General features: G+C 34.5%; 2 protein-coding genes across 4 annotated transcripts; one reads left to right on the forward strand and one right to left on the reverse strand.

Moving 5' to 3' along the window:
• The first annotated feature begins 4,877 nt into the window (after positions 1–4,877).
• Positions 4,878–6,486, forward strand: LOC7490804 (uncharacterized). The gene has a single exon (XM_002304972.4). It carries the CDS (start codon positions 5,165–5,167, stop codon positions 6,113–6,115), a length of 951 nt encoding a protein of 316 aa, XP_002305008.3. The 5' UTR covers positions 4,878–5,164; the 3' UTR covers positions 6,116–6,486.
• A 2,545-nt stretch (positions 6,487–9,031) lies between these two features.
• Positions 9,032–13,263, reverse strand: LOC7494347 (uncharacterized). Of its 3 annotated transcripts, none has more exons than XM_024598942.2 (3): positions 12,731–13,263; positions 12,583–12,653; positions 9,032–9,606 (listed from the first exon to the last, which is right to left on the reverse strand). In XM_024598942.2, the coding sequence occupies exons 1-3, from the start codon at positions 12,792–12,794 to the stop codon at positions 9,403–9,405; spliced, it is 339 nt and encodes a 112-aa protein (XP_024454710.2). In that variant the 5' UTR covers positions 12,795–13,263; the 3' UTR covers positions 9,032–9,402. The 3 variants fall into 3 exon arrangements, with proteins under 3 accessions (XP_024454710.2, XP_024454709.2, XP_002305673.3); XM_024598941.2 differs by having other exon boundaries at positions 12,583–12,956; positions 13,060–13,257; XM_002305637.4 differs by having other exon boundaries at positions 12,583–13,256.
• Between the last annotated feature and the right edge of the window lie 3,291 nt (positions 13,264–16,554).

The raw sequence follows: 16,554 nt of genomic DNA on the forward strand, positions 1-16,554 counted from the left end.
AATCAGAATATTTCTAAAGGAAAAACTACTCAATCAAGATACTTATGTTACGAGTTTATTAAATGCACAGATAGGGACCAGATAGCAATTCATGTACGAGGTTAGATTGTTTAGTTTGTGCTAACAAAATTGATCTACCGACAACTTGAAAGTGTTGAGATGACTGATCATTTGATATTCAGTTTGCTTAATATCACCTCAAAAGAATAAATGTGTAATGTCACTTTTTATTAGACATCAGCCCCTTAAAATGATTAAGAAAATATATAAAACAAAATAATTAAAAACAAAAAACAAAACTCAAATTTTGGAAGATGAGGAATAAATGTCGAATGTCACTCCACTAGTAAGGTGAGGAAAAAAGGGAGAAAGGGAGCTGGCTCGCCCCCACTCGTCAATGGATTGAGGGAGAAATAATCTTGACAGATCCGAACTCCTCCCACTGCAAATGGAAACTCTCGGCATGTAGATAAATCTAGAGCATCAGAGGCTCAGGACTAGACAATTCTTGGTCCAAAACCAAGAGGTTAATAGAGGTGGGCCTTCAGGCCCTCGCTACACCTATCGAGTGGTTCTCGTATCTGGTCTTGACGGTGATGAAAAGTAATCCACGTTCGGTGAATTTCCGAGGATTTAAATTCAAGAAGCTAGAAAGTTATATTATTCAGGGCTGAAAGGTAGAAGTATTACTTATATTTCTTAGACCGGAGAGTTAACTATATTATTGGGTCAATTCGTGTATAAGTCTAAGTTAGGCTCTAAGATCGTGTTTTATATTATGGTGGCAATTGCTTTTTAAAATATTTTTTGTTTAAAAATTCATCAAAATAATATTTTTATTTATTTTTAAAAATTTATTTTTGACATCAATCTATTAAAACAATCTAAAAACATAAAAAAAAAATTAAAAACACACAAAAAAAATTGTTTTTTTTAAAACACGATGTCACTACAAAAACAAACATTACCTTGAAATATGAATTTACAATATCAATTTGCAGGTTCATATCGAGTTTAATAAGCATGGAATTGCCCACTTAAACAGCTGAATAAATTTATTAACGCAATAAAATAAAATGCGATGGATATTATATGAAATGGGCTAGAAATCAATATGCAACCATGATATCTATTTTGGGCCATGACAACGTTAGCACAACTTTTAGTGTTCCTATTGTAGCTCCAATAGAACGGGGGCTGTGCAACGAACTCCATGCTCGAGTTCGAGACGTGACAATAGGGTACCCCGACACTATCTTTGTTCACGGCATATTAACATGTGTACACAAATTATTCCTATTACCATTAATAATTGTTATATTAATACATTTAAATAAATAGAATTTCTTATAGTGTGTTTACTGTTTATATAAACAGTAAAACACCTTAACATATATTTTAAATCAATTTAGAATAGTTCATTGCCACGACTTAGTTGGTAGTAAATGTGGGGTTCATGAAGTCATGGGTTTGAGCACGGGTAAACTAATAAATTTTCTCAATTGTGACATATAATGGCTATTTAAAAAATAAAAATAAAGGTGTCCTCTTAATAAAATCTCAAAAAATGCACAGGTAATTATATAAGTATTTTTAATTTTACCACCAAACATATTTTTGTAACAATTTTGTACTTTGAATTTCAAAAATCTCTTAATTATGTGTTTAAATTATCATCAATTCAATCCTAATTATACCTTTAAAAAAAAATGATGTAATTTTGTACTGAATTTAATATTTCATGTTAAGAAATTCCATTACCAGACCCAAATTGAAAATTATTTAGTAGTAAAATTAATACAAAATTTAAAGATTTGACTATAAACACTCGAGCCTGGAAAGAAGATCCCAAGCCTCGGTGCTCGGCATCCCAGCATTTCTGGTGGGCTTAGGCTCCAGCCCGAGCTCAGATGTTGGACATCCCCAGCGCCCCAGCCAGGTGCTGGGAACCCCTAGCGCCTCTTTGTTGGCTCGGGCGCACAATATGAACTCAACCTCTAAAGGATGTATCTTAACCTACTTTTTAAACCCAAAAACATGTGTTAAGTCTTTTTTTTTTCTTCTTCTTTTATTAATACTTTTGTAGGAAATATTATTTTCCATTTATGCTCATGTAAGAGATCTTCTTCCCCATTAATAACTTATGTAAGGGATATTTTATCCCATAAGTATTGTCATAGTAAAATTACTCTCAAGTCCCTCAATCCAAGAAAAAGACAAGGTCTAAGGGCTTTAAATATCCCTTAAACTACTAGGTAAAAAGCAAGTTTTTTTTTTTACATTAAAAAGATACAGATTCAATACAACAACCAAAATCTTAGAATTTAAAGCTCTTTGAGAGTATTTATCACTCATTTTCTCTATTAAGTTGCTAATTTGACCATTGGATAGTCCTTAAACACCCTAAAAGAAAACTTTTTGCAAGTATCCAGAGATGTTCATCAAAAAAATTTACCTTAATATTAGAGAAATGAGCTATTTACAAAGGCATTTAACCAATCTATGATTCAACTACTAAAAAACCTTATCCTATAAATACTTCTGATTTTAATACTTCACCAATATTAATGAGACCTAAAATTCAAAATATTTATGAATGAAGTTAATGTATTGGATAATTGATTGATCTCTTAGTTCAAGCAATTTGATACATTCTTCATAGTCAAGGTATTTGGTAACTTGATAAGAAAAGTCCAAAAGGTTGGTAAACTGAGTGGGTGATGTTAGTAACTTTATAGAGAGAGATAGTGCAACAATATTTTAAAGAGAAATGCTTTGAAAATATATATGCAGTAGATAATGAAGAGATTATGAACCTTTGACTTGAAAGATTTATGGTGTATTTGTAACCCATAAATCTTGTCATTTTATGAAGAGGAGGGGTTGTAGTATAATTTCATCTCTGTGATATTTTGAGTTGTATTTTACTCAAAATAATACTTATTTGATTAGTATAAAATATTGAGGGACTCGCATGAGGTCTTGAAAAAAATACTCGGCGAGTGTTCGACTCGAACCCATTAGAGTTGAGAAATGAATCTAGATGCGTTGCCTGGACCCGAGCATGTTGAACTCGGGTTCGCACTCCCAAGCCTGAGCATGCTAGGATCGGGTATGGAAGCCTAAGCTCATGAGAATATTGGGCGTAACAGCACACCCAATAAGGCATGCACCCAGCCTGAGTCCATGCCCTCTAGGGAGTTGGGCTCGAGTAGTAGCCCAAGCCAAGGCTCTTCAGGTGTTGGGCGCGGGCTACCATGCCTGAGGTTATTTTCATTGGGCTTCATAACTGTATTTTGGGCTTAAAATATCAAGTTAAAGTTGAGAAGTATTTTCATGTAGTCTATTTTGAAAGAAGTTTTTAGATTTATTTTAGAAATTTTTTTGTTGCATTTTATTTGCATCGACCACTAATTATAAAATCATAGATTCAAATATCATAGCTAACTATTTGAAAATATCTTTGCTTGGAAAGTTATTCAAAGCTTAGATCACGCAAAAACATTGTAATTATTCATGTGTGAAAACAGTCTATATAGATAGACTGCTATGAGTAGGGGTGATGGCAGGGGGTGGCTGGCAGGCCCCTGCAAATTTATTTCGCCTGTTTCCCTTGAATAATTATAAATTTAAGCTCTAATATTAATAAACTTTAATTTTTAGCCCTTCTAAAAGTTTTTTCTTATAATTTGGCCCCCAATCCTAATGTCCTAGCTTCACTGCTGGCTATGAGAGTGGTTTCGTCGAGGCACTCCCTGACACAGTAACTTTCAGTGTTTGTGCTCAGTACATGCAGGGCTCAAAAAAACACTGCCATCATCTTGATGCTGTAACTTGAGTAAGGAAATGGTAATAGATACAGATTGCATGGATACATGCAGCCATGGTCCCCCCGTCAAATTATAGGCCGGTGATTTTATCATTTTACTCGCATGTTCTTGCGCAGTAACTTGAGCAAGGAAATGGTAATAGATACATTGAACTCTGTCATTGTCTGCATTTATTGTTTGACAAATCTTAAGAAATACCACCAAACTATATAGGTAGTTTGATAAAAAATAAAATAAAAAGTTTGGATATAAAATTAATAATGCCGAAATAATCTGATGATGGTATAAAATTAGTAATGCCGAAATCTCAAGTTTACTGTAATTTGCTTCTTCTTTTTTTCCTGCTTTCAGAGTCGTAGATATCTGGCCTTGGATTCTCAATAATTTAACTCCTGCCAGCTTTGTATTCCTTCTGCGGCTGTTTACATTAATAGTAGACATGGTGGCCCTTTGTTGAGAAGAGACTGGCCCTGTGCCGGAACCTCTGAGCTTCTGATTTGAACGCAATTTCAATCAATTGTTTTTTCTGTTTCATTAGTACTTTTTAACAACAAAAAGACAACCTAGATATGAAGGCCATGAAGTGATTAGAATGTGTCTATTTTTTTGTTTTAAAATATTTTTTTTATTTTTTAATTATTTTAATGTATTATTTTTAAAAATAAATTTATAAAATTTCATTCAAAATATAGAAGATTTAAAGTATAGTCTCTTGTGTCAACATAAAATCTTTATAATGGTTTTTAAGTGATATGATTACTCTATTATGTTGCAAAAGATTATTGTTGTTGTATTCATAATTCTCCTATAAAACTCAAGTGATCAATAAAAACCTTTCATTCATTAAAAAAAAAAAAAAATACATTGACACCGTGATAATGTTTATTAATAGACTACTATAATGCCAAGCCATGAAAAGTTGGGGATAAATTAGTAAAGACTTAGTATTTTGAGGACTACTTTGCTAGTCACAGTATAAGTTGGGGACTGTTTCATACTCATCCAAGAACAAGAGATCATGACTAGACGTCTAGACCAAACAAAAGTGGCAACTGTTCAAAGGATCTTCCAAAAAAATAATTATAGATTGCATTGACCATACTACACCCTCATGGTCCATGATGTAGGGGATTTATACACACGTTCACACTCCTTCTTCAAGCTCTCCACTTGTTTGCCTCTGTCTCCTCTTGTCCAAAACCATCTCACTGGACTCCAGGTTCCAGCTTGTGTTTTTTTCCCTCTAGAAAGCCAAAGCTCACCATTGACCAATCCTTGAGCTAATCCCAACAACAGCATGTGAATCTTTCTATCATTTCTTGAATATATCTATAATGGGGTGTTGTGTTAGCACCGACAACAATGAACCTTCAAAGCTTAAAAAACAGCAACATTTTCAAGTAGGATCTGAATCTTTGAAGCCAACTAAGTCACCACCTCCTTCACTTTACCAAGAAGAAACAGTAAAAGAAGTCCTCTCTGAGACTCCCAAACCCAAACCACCAAAAAATCCCATAAAGAATCCCCATCAAGAAAATGACCCACAGCATCAAGAAGTCCACAAGAAGGAAAGTATCCACTTTGACCCAGCATTTCTTGATGAGATCAAGATTCAGGAAAACAAGTTCAAGAAAATCTCAAAAGAAGAATTTCATCATCGAGGTCAGATCTCCGAACAAGATGAATCTGAAGTTTGCAGCTTGAGCTATAGTGAAAGCATTTCGACAACAACAACAACAAACAACAATGACAAAAGGGATTATTATTATGATGATGATGATGATGAAGTGAAGCAAAGAATGTCAAGATCTCCATTGCCACCAAGAAACCGGGTTTTAGGTGAGCTGGTTCCGAGAAAAGACCGGGTCGTGGGCAAATCACCCACCCGGAGAACAACCGAACAGTCACCAAGCAAGAGAAACGGTGCAATCAATGGAGGATCAGTTAGGTTGGTTCAAAGCAGGGAAATGGGTTCGGGTCAAGCGGGAGTTAGGAGGGGCTCGAGACCAGACCCGAAAAAGAGAGACCCTGGTGAAGGGTCAGCGAGAAGGTCCAGGTCCCCTGCCACTAATAGATCTGTAATGGGTCGAAGCCCGTCCACAAGAAGGACAAATCAATCCCCAGGTCGGGTGAGGAAGGAAGCGCATGAGGGTGTTGGTAATGGTAACATGGATAATGGCATGGAGGCTAAGTGGCCAAGTACCAGTAATGTTGCTAATGGGACTACAAATGACGAGTCGCTAGAGAACCCGCTTGTGTCTCTTGAATGCTTTATCTTTCTTTGAACGAGGAATATTCCACCGGGATTGCCGGAGTTATGTTTCACGGTGATAATAGCCGCCACTAGGTTCACTTTACTGGCCTTTAGTAGTTTTTCTGGGTTGCTTTTATATTTCTTTTTGTCATGTGAATATATCTAGTCACGAGGGGAGATTGTGTCAAGGCTACTTGGATGTGCAATGCCATTAAATGACCATTGATTCCCTTCATTTTTCTTTCCTTATTTGCCAAGTTCTCTGCCCATAAGATTGGTGGTCTTTTGCTGTACAAGTGACGCAAAGATTTGCCCTCCAGAGCCTCTGATTTTCCCCTTTGTTTTGATGTGGAAGAGATTGAAAAAAACTAAGTAAAAGCACATGCATTGCTTGTTTGTTCATTGCCGAACACAATTGCTCTCTGCTTCTTGTGTTCATACTTGCTTTTAGAAAACAATCGGGCCCTTTTACTTTGATCGAGTAAATGAACTTTCTATCACTTTGACATATTTGTTGTTATCTTGAATATTCTGTGTCCCATGCCTGGCTCACTTTTGGTTCCTTGACGGAGGGAATCAAATGAAAAGAGGATTTCAATTTCAATTTAATTTCTTCGAGGAACTCATTTCACTCGCAATGAAGCTCTAAATATTGCCAACAATTGGAGTAATTTACCCAACTTGAACCACATAATTTCATCTATTGTAAAAATCACTGTTCAAAGTTTTTTTTTTTTTTCTTTTTAGTGAGAGGAAGGTTAAAACTCAAAACCTTTTAAAAAAATGACATAAACATCATTTGAAGTAAAAGATGGTTGACAAAATAAATAAATAAATATTAATTTGATGTTTTTTAAAATCAAATATACTTTTAAAATGTAATTTCAAACATAAAAATAATGTCACTCTATTTTCTTTACTTTCAAAAAAAGAAAAGAAAGAAGGATTCATTTAAAGTAAGAAATGATGACTGCTTTTCTCTCTCGGCATTTGTGTGTTCATAGTTCATACAACTACCAGCAATAATGCCCAGGTAGAAAATTCAAGCGAGACTCCATTCACTAACAAGTTTTGGTACACTTCCTATAACTGAACTAAATGGCATGTGATCAATTACTCAAAAAGCTAATTGTTTGAAATTATCCACTAATATATTCAAATAAAAGAAATTTATTTAGTGAATAAGCTCAAATTTAATTTAATTTTTTTACTTTTCATGGATTCAATAAGTTATTTCAAACAGCTAGCTTTTTTGAGTGAGTGATGGTATGCTATTTAGCACCCAAGTTTCATGAAAATAAGAAGATTAGCGCTTATTTAAATTATATATCTATATTTATATTTTCTATTGATTCATCTAATATTTATTTTTTAAAGTGTTTTTTATTTTAAAAAATATTAAAATAATATTTTATTTTTAACATTAACTCATTAAAATGATTTAAAAATATTAAAAAAAATTAAAACAAAAATAATTATGTTGCGTGAGAAATTGAAAATGTGTAAGCTTTTCAGAGGAAGTGGGTAACAAACAACAGTTCGAAAAGAAAAGTCAGTCATGAAATTGTGTTGCGTGAGAAATTGAAAATTTGAGGTGGGAAACGGAAAACCCTTCATTTTCTAGCAGTTCGAGGATCGAGAATGAGGACAGCATTACATGAGCGGTCCGGTCCAAGTTTTTAATATTAAGCCGTTCGTGGAGTTATTCCGTAGAAAGCGGGCAAATGTATCCGTTATTTTCTTTCCAACTTTTTATAAGTAGGGATGCTAATAGGTAATGGTTTCTCTGTATTAATATAGATATTTATTTTGTATCAAATAAATTTTTTAAAAATTTATATTTTATTTATTATTTAACTATTATTTAATATTCAGTAAAAAATAAAATAATAATAATGCATTGAAATCAATTTTACTATGCGTTTTTCATTGTTCGTTAACCTTTGAATATAGGAGACAAACGGGCCCTAACGTTGTACTAACGTTATAAGCTGAAAGCCATTCAAATGAGGATTAATTTTGATGGGCTTGTTCTTCGGTTTGTGTCTCTTTGAGTCTCCAGAGGAAAGAACCCTAGTGTGGTGGGGTCTAGAACGAGCCCTAACGTTGTGTTTATTTATGTTTTTTTAAATCGTTTTTTAAATTATTTTTTATTTAAAAAATATTAAATAAATGATTTCTTATATTTTTTTTGAATATACTAATGCATAAAACCATTATTATATGTGTGTATATATATATATATTTTAAAAAAACACCCTCCACCACCATACATTAAACTTGTAATATTACTCTTCCATTCAATTATTGTGAAATTAGTGGTGGGGTTTGGGATTTGAGGGGGACTAGGCTTTTTCTTCTTTTTCTCCATTGATTCATACAAAATTAAATCTAGCTGTACTAACCTATTTCATAGGTTGCAAGAATGTGGAGAATGCGGACAAAACCCTGGGAGGAAAAAGGTATTCAGCTATGGTGTCAAGAGTGGAAGAATGGTTTCATATCACCAGAATATCCATGAAGTAGGAGAAAGGTCACGCCTGTGCTATGAACACAACTTTTTCTCAATTTATCTGGCAAGATACATGCCCCCTACATCGTATCATGTCGATCCCAATATTCCATTGTTATTTGACATGATTAAGGAGGAAGAAACAATAATCATTAAACACAACTGGCCCGATGGGCCAATCCAGTGATCTATTGGCTTGGAATTTCACATGACCCTGATCGATGAACACTAATATCATGTCCCAGAGAGACTGACTAGATGAATTTTAAGGATTTTTTCACTAGTTTTTATCTAAAATTAGAAGAAAAAAAAACCCTGCAAGAACATTGTTTTTTAATAGACTGAGGTTGGCCTGAACAACTAGCTTGCAAGAATCAGTCTGATAACTATGGTGGTGACAAAATCATAATTCTTAGAATTTGAATCCATAACATATGTAACAAAGGCCTTGCAACTTCTTTCCATACTCAAGAATCCTCGATGTTTTTTTTACAAGTGGAACGATCCATTTGACAGGAGAAACAATCCATCTTCAAGGATCCAATCCTATCGAGAAAACTGACATAGAAATGGTGCAAATACAAAGCAAGATGAATCTGGGGATCGATGGAAACCTTTCTGCTGATTCGAAAATGAGTATATGCCGAAGCCAGTGAACTCGTTTAAAAACTAATTATATATACACACACGACACAAAGGGCATGCGACCTCTACTCCAGAACGAAATGCTCCATTGTCTGTGTGCCATCAAACGTTTGCTCAAGTTTGTGATTATTTGTTTCCGGTATTAAATAGGCATTTCACGTCTAGTTTTGTTGAGATAATATCGAACTTGAGCTTGAGTTTGTGTCAGGGTTCACAGTGGGATTCGGAAATGAATCGATATGTTGTTGATCATGAAGGTAGGAAATTCGTTCGGGAGGACAGGGCACGGGTGCTGGATGTGCTATGAAGGTAGGAATATTGTCTCCAGGCATCAACACAGAAACTCCATTTGTATATACAGTCATCTGTCCAAATTCAAAAGGAATGGATGTCAAATTCAGTCAATCTCATCAAAACTAGCACAAGACGAACAACCTGGGGTTTGAAAAGGACTCTGCAGTCCAGTGAACAAGATGAATCCACATTCATTGTTGTAAGTGCATCGCAAGACAGACGCTAGATAGTGAAAAATGAAAATACGATGCAGCTATAACAACGTCTCTAATCAAAGTTGAGAACAAATAGAGCTTGTTCATCAGTAAAACAATTTGAGCATAATGTCCTATTTCTAGGAAAATAGCAGAGTCAACAAAGAAGTTAACTGTGAGAACAGTGTTCACTGATTAAGGCCTCAGAGACTTAACATGCTCAAACCACCCGATATCCAGAGGAAGGAACAAGTTGACAGAATTCCACATGCTAGCAGTGTTTGTCTGTTAACATCAAGCATAGTTTCCATACATGCAATGTAGACAGGTTTCCATACATGCAATGTAGACAGGTTCCATCCCCAATTTGGTGGTTCAGGAACCTCATTACTTATTTTGTAACTTTGCAACATAGCATTAAACGAAACAGAATCACTTAGGATCATACAGTTTTGGGGGGTTGAAGCAAAGATAAAAATAACAAGACAGGCAAAACATGACACAAACAAATTAAATGCTCAGAAAATCCAAGCACATGCTAGTGCTTTATTACTGCTTACTCTTCCATTTTATTGTTCGTGTCCATATTTTATTTGACAAGGTAACAACTAACAACATTATCCCAACAACTAACATGTGCATTTGACTTTTGCCCATTTTTTATAAGATGAGTCCATTTAATTTGAGCATGCTGGGGACAAACAATTTTATACGAGGATGGTCTACAATACAGTAATGCTAACAGATGCAAGATATTTATGGCTTTTATCCACACAACAGCTGTGTTTTGTAACCAAGTGACAAACCTACGCATGGGGACTTGTTTATTAGTGAAGAAATGCAATTAATTTCTCAAGCAACTGGTTTGATTAAGGTCTCTAACTAATGCAACCTGTCCATTGCTAATCTAGAAGATACAAACTTGAGCTCTAAATCACATATTTTCTGGATTTCAAAACACCTTGGAATACATGCATCATGCTCTACTGGCCCTACTGCAGTCTGCATATCACATCAACTCAAAGATCCTGTATGAGGATGTGGAGCTAAATGAGTTTAATGAGGATCGTCAGCCCACAAAACAAGACTAACTGTTAGCTTCTAACCCTGGACCCTGAAAAAAAAGGCACTGTCTCCCAACCGATAATCTGAAAACACTTTAAAGACCACCCTGTCTAAGTCGATATGAAGTGTAAATATGGGCCCTTAAGCACTACGTCACAATAAGTAAACTGATTTAGACTTATCAAAGAAAAGCTCCCATGAGCACTCTTACAAACTGACAATAATCAAAGTGATTAACTGATTAGGATTTTCATATAATTATAGATAACGATTTAAAAAATGCATAGTTTTACAATCAATGGATTGTTAGCATTTTTATCACTTCATAAAGTTGAAACCACTTTTTTTTTAGGCCATGCCCCACATAAGGCCTAAGATTGAACAACAAGGTTGGCTATGCAAGTGGGTCTTGTGTGTTCCTTTAAAGTTATGGCACATGGTAGACCACAAATGTAATGCATCAAGCATACACCTCATTGGATACTGCAGAAAAAATCTTAAACCTAAACTCAGGTAGTTTATCTCCCTTCATAAATGCACATAACTATGGTATTTAAAGCTGGTAAGACACTTTGTGACCTTAGAAAGCTAGTAGGACACACAGATAGATTTGGGAATTCATAAGAAGATGATGATTAAACCAAGGCCGTGTCCACAGAAAACCTGTCTCCGACCATAAGCACCGGACAGCACAAAGATTATTTCTATTGAGGCTGATATTAACCAACATGTACTAATGTACAATGGTGGGTCTAAACAACAAGAAGTACATCTCCCCTCCTGCAACTCATTGGTTTGGGACCAGCCATTCATTCAATAGACAACTTCTTGGATGGGCCATTGCCCCAGCAATCATAATTTGGGGACAGGACAGTTCCTAAATGATGAATTTTGACTAAAAAATGAAAATGCAGATGAGGAAAAAAATGAATTTTATCAGCTTCAGTTTTATGACCTCTGCAAAGCGCATCGTTACAGAGCTAGTAAATATTGTATTTGGATCAAACTCTAATCACTTTGGTTGTAAAACCAAAACCTATCTTAAATCTGTTCAGACATCAAGGTAGTAATTCATTCAAGGACAGCTACTACAACTTGCTATAAGATGCAAACATTATACGATGCATGGCTGCATGGCTAATGTAATTCATTCAAGCTATGGCCAGTCCTGGGAGAGGAAGAGAAGGGTCACAGGTGTAATCAGGATTACTTTAACATGACTACATGGCTAATGTAATTATAGATCTCTGTCATAACTTACGAGGAGGACTTTTGGTGATGGAATTCTTAAGAAGAAATATAGCCAAGTAGCGAAACTCAGATGGGAATTAGAAGAGAAAAACATGAGGAGTTAGTAAACATGGCTAGAATCTTAACTAATGTTCAGATTCCTTTGTTATGCTTTCAAGAAGAAAAAATAACCAAAGCTAAAAACTCTCCAGAATGCAATAAATCCATCTCTGACAGGCATAATTACGAATCAACCGAAAACAAGGAAAAAAAAACCTATAATTATGAAAGGAAACCACTTAGGCAGCAAAACTTTATGTCAGACCAACAATCATCACTATTTCCAAAAATCAAAATAACCATCCAACTGTCTAAAACAAAAGAAGAAAAGAAAGAAAGCAAGCAACAGAATTTCCCTTGAAAAAATTGCAAAATGAAACATTTGAAACCTTTTACCCTTGAGAAAGCTAGAGAAAACCACACATTATCCAATCAAACTAGTAATTCTTAAACAAAAACATTAAATGCAAGCATAAAGGACAAAAGGGTATCACTTACTTTCGGTGAAGGGTGTCCAAGCTTGGAATTGAACCCCATTTGAGACTCGAGATCACCTTGGCCACCTGTACCTGAAGTGGGTCTAAGAAACCTTTCAAAGATGGCCATAACCAAGAACATTGAAATGAGAATGGCAGTAGCTACAAACCCAAAAGACACAGCGTTAACTGAATTGTCAAAATGTCTCCAGTGTTGATCCTCTCTTTGCACATTCAACAATGGAGCTTCTGCTGGTGGCCAAACATTATAGCCACCATCATGTGCAACCATTTTGTTTATTTCCTTTCTTTCAAGTTCAATTCTTTAGCTCGTGAACTTCACTTTCATTATCATTACTTTGCTCATGGGAGAGAGACAGAGAGAGAAATTGATGCCTGATCGTGTGTTAACAAAAGGTAAGGCGCTACTTCAGGCTTTTTAACTCAAAAACAAAAAACAAAAAACAAAAAAGAATTCAAAATTCAAAACTTGATGAACCTTGATGGACTGCTTAGAGGCTTTGGTATTTCAAGGCTTCAAGAAAGCGAGGCTATGAGAGAGGGAGAGAGAGGGAGGGGGGCATGTGGGCTATCTTTTCCTTACAGGAGGTGACTGGGGTTAGAGAGAGAAGACAGAAAGCTTTGGAATTTGGATAGCTTTGTCTGCTTTTTAACTCTTGGTGTTATATAAATGGGAGAAATGGTTGTTTTGGTAGTTGAAATTGACTTTTCAGTTTATATAACCAAGACTTGGAAGTGTACTGTGGCCTTTCACATTGGGTGTTTCTTGTCCTTTTTGTGGTGGTCTGCAGAGTTACAGCAGTAAAATAAATTACACAAGCAAAGCAACATGAGGTTTTCGAGTTCCAAGATTGTTATTTTAGGTTCAAATTCAAGAGGAGGACGATGGAATTTCTCAAGAAATCTGAATTCGATATGAATTGCCTACCTAAAATCGATCAAAAAGTGATTTTCAGATTTGCTGAAGTTGGCCTTAATACCATAATTGTTTCTGACAAAAAAAAGCAAGAGGCGAACTTGAAATTTCTACCTGTAAAGAGCATGCCAGATGGCATGAAATTAAATGTTTTATTTATTGTTTTAACATTTGAAGTTATATAAAAAAGCTAATATGACAGCAAAAAGAAACACGGGAAAATACAGATAATTTAATGAGAAAAAAAAGTTAAATAAAAACATAGACAATTTAATTAGTAAAAGGGGTTGAAAGTATAAGCTCTAAATTTAAAATCTTATTCTTTGAAAATAAAATATATAATGAATGTCTTCTCTAACAGGTTTATATGACATTTAAATAGACTAAAAAACCCTATATCTATTAGGAATTAACTATAAATCCAAAAGTATAAAGAAAAAAAATAAAAGTTTGAATTAAAACATAAAATCCAAAAACAAATAGGAAAAATAACAAAATTGATCCAAACAATAGTATCCGGGCTTAAAACTCAATTTCAAAATATCTAACAGTTTGATAGGCGAGGCATAGAAAAGTTATTTATAGAATCATTTGGAAAAAATTAAGTCTTCTCCCACAGTCATAACTTCTATTATTGTAATTTTAAGGTAACAAACTAGTATTGTGCTTTCAAACCTCCTTTTGAATCTAAACTTGTTTAACTAGTCCAAAAAATTATATGTTAGGCCATCTATATAATCTGATTGAATCAAATCCTTATCTAATTGTGTCAGATTCTCACTCGAATGCTCATAATTTTTTGTTTCTACAAATATGATTGTATCAAAAACTATATTTGTAGTTGTTTTTTTATTTTTTATTTTTAAAAATTGATGATTGATGATTGATGATAAAAATAGAAATTGAGTTCATGATCACTATTTGTGATGGAGTGATCGTATATCTTTCTTTATCACAAGAAATTGGCCACACACTCCCTACCCCCAATTGACCTATTGCTAAGAAAATGTGAATTTATTTGCCTTTGACGTTTTTGATCATGATAAAAGAACTTAAGCTGAATTCAAGTCATCTCATTGCAAGTCACAATTTTATTTTTTTTAGGATCTAGTTTAATCTTCTCATTCGTTTTGTCAATTAGATGCCTGCTGTGCTCATCTGCTGTTGTATTTTGAATGATTTCCGAATCTCTAACAACATTGAATATTAGAGATTAAATAAGTGTAATGTTATCATGTTCATAGTGCCATTGCTATGAAAATTAAATCAGGTTAAATAAATTTCTGGCGACAAAAATAAAAAGAATTTAGGGGGGGGGGGATTTCACCATGCACAAAAATCTAATGGCTCAAAATTATTTTGGTTTGTACTAGTGTGATCGTTAACATAATATATATAAAATTAATGTTTTTTTTTTAAATTCAAATAAAAATATATTAAAATTAAATTTTCTTTTATTTTTTACATCAAAATATTTGAAAAATCATTAATTTATACCTTTTGAGATAAAAAAATAATTTGAAAATGTTTTAAAAAGTAGAAGCTAACATGATATCAAAAGCTACCCATTTTCTTCCTAAAAAGGTCCTTTTTTATATCAACCCGGAAAGAGTCCTTGAAATTCTATCTTGCAATGGTTTGTAGATGGAGATGGAGCACTGGTTTGTAGTTAACTTGAAGCAAACCTATAGCTATAATTTCAGAGATTTGACGAGGCAGAATTTTAGATATCGATCGGCAGTTACCCTCGACACCCTATCGAATAAATTTAGCCCAGTTCTTTCTTTTTATTATTTTCCTCCTTTTTTTCTAGCACAATGCATTAAAGGCCGAGCATCATTGGTAGAGTTCCCCATCAATTATGCATGGCTTTTGATCTAAATAGAAATTTCGACAAACTTCACACAACTTTATTGGCCAGAAATTTCACAATCATGGCTAACATTTATCATTCACTATCTTTATGCATGCCTTTAATACGATAAAAAAGACACATAACATGCAAGCTTAAAAAGATGTGATCGAGCTCCTATCCACTGCTCTGAGGGCATCCTAACCAAACTGTTCAGGCCCATTGAGCACATCTTGTTCCTGCCATCAACAACACATTGTAACAAAAGCGTTCTAGACTGATTAACATACAAATTTAAAAGGAAAAGGAGCTCAGTTATGGCGTGGCCATGCTCCAAAAAAAACTTCTCCTTTATTGGTTTTTGCACATTTGGATCCCAACACAAGAAATTCTGTTTGAGCTTGCATTTTTTTAATTGAATATTAAAAACTCTGAGAGCATCAAGCTAAGCGCCTCATTTCTTGTGGGCACCATCTTCTTTTCTTGGGCCAAGACTTCTCATGGAAAAAAAAATGATTTAGAATTCGATCTTATCTTCGTTCTTGGTAACCCTTTTGAAAAAATATATATATAATTGGTCCGGTGGTCAGATATTTAACTCTAGAGTTTTATCATGCACACCAGAAGAATTAATTCTCATGGATTCGATATTTACTTAACTAAATCCCTTACATCAAAAAATAAATAAATTTTCCATGATCTCTCACGTGTGAAAGTTCATTTAAATCCGTCTAATCACATATTAGAATCAATATCCAATTTCTCACCATCATTCTTGAATAAAATTCTTATATACCATGCATCGTTTGTTCATGTAAAAATACAAAGCAAACAACGCACATGAAAGAAACTTGACCTCAGAATTTATAAAATAGGGCAAATGTTGACTCTGCAAATCCAAAACCTGCAGTGGAATCTGGGGCAGTGGGTATTAATGAAATGGTCATAGGCACCCATTTCATGATGGTGAAATTGTCGTCTGGGGAGGCCTCGAGATGGGACTTGGCAGTGGACTTGCGGGGGAGCATGGGAGGTGGCAGTGGACCATGGGACTACCTGCAGGGGTATTTATGAAATTATAAGGATATGGGAAATGGAGAAATGGAAGATGGTCCAAGTTTAGAATTGCAGTGAAGGTGAAGACACAGGTTTCCCAGGTTAACCTTACCTTGGAACTGATGGATACACGGAACAACAAAAGTACT

Source organism: Populus trichocarpa, chromosome 4 (genome assembly GCF_000002775.5).
Source record: "Populus trichocarpa isolate Nisqually-1 chromosome 4, P.trichocarpa_v4.1, whole genome shotgun sequence".
Classification (NCBI taxonomy): domain Eukaryota; kingdom Viridiplantae; phylum Streptophyta; class Magnoliopsida; order Malpighiales; family Salicaceae; genus Populus; species Populus trichocarpa.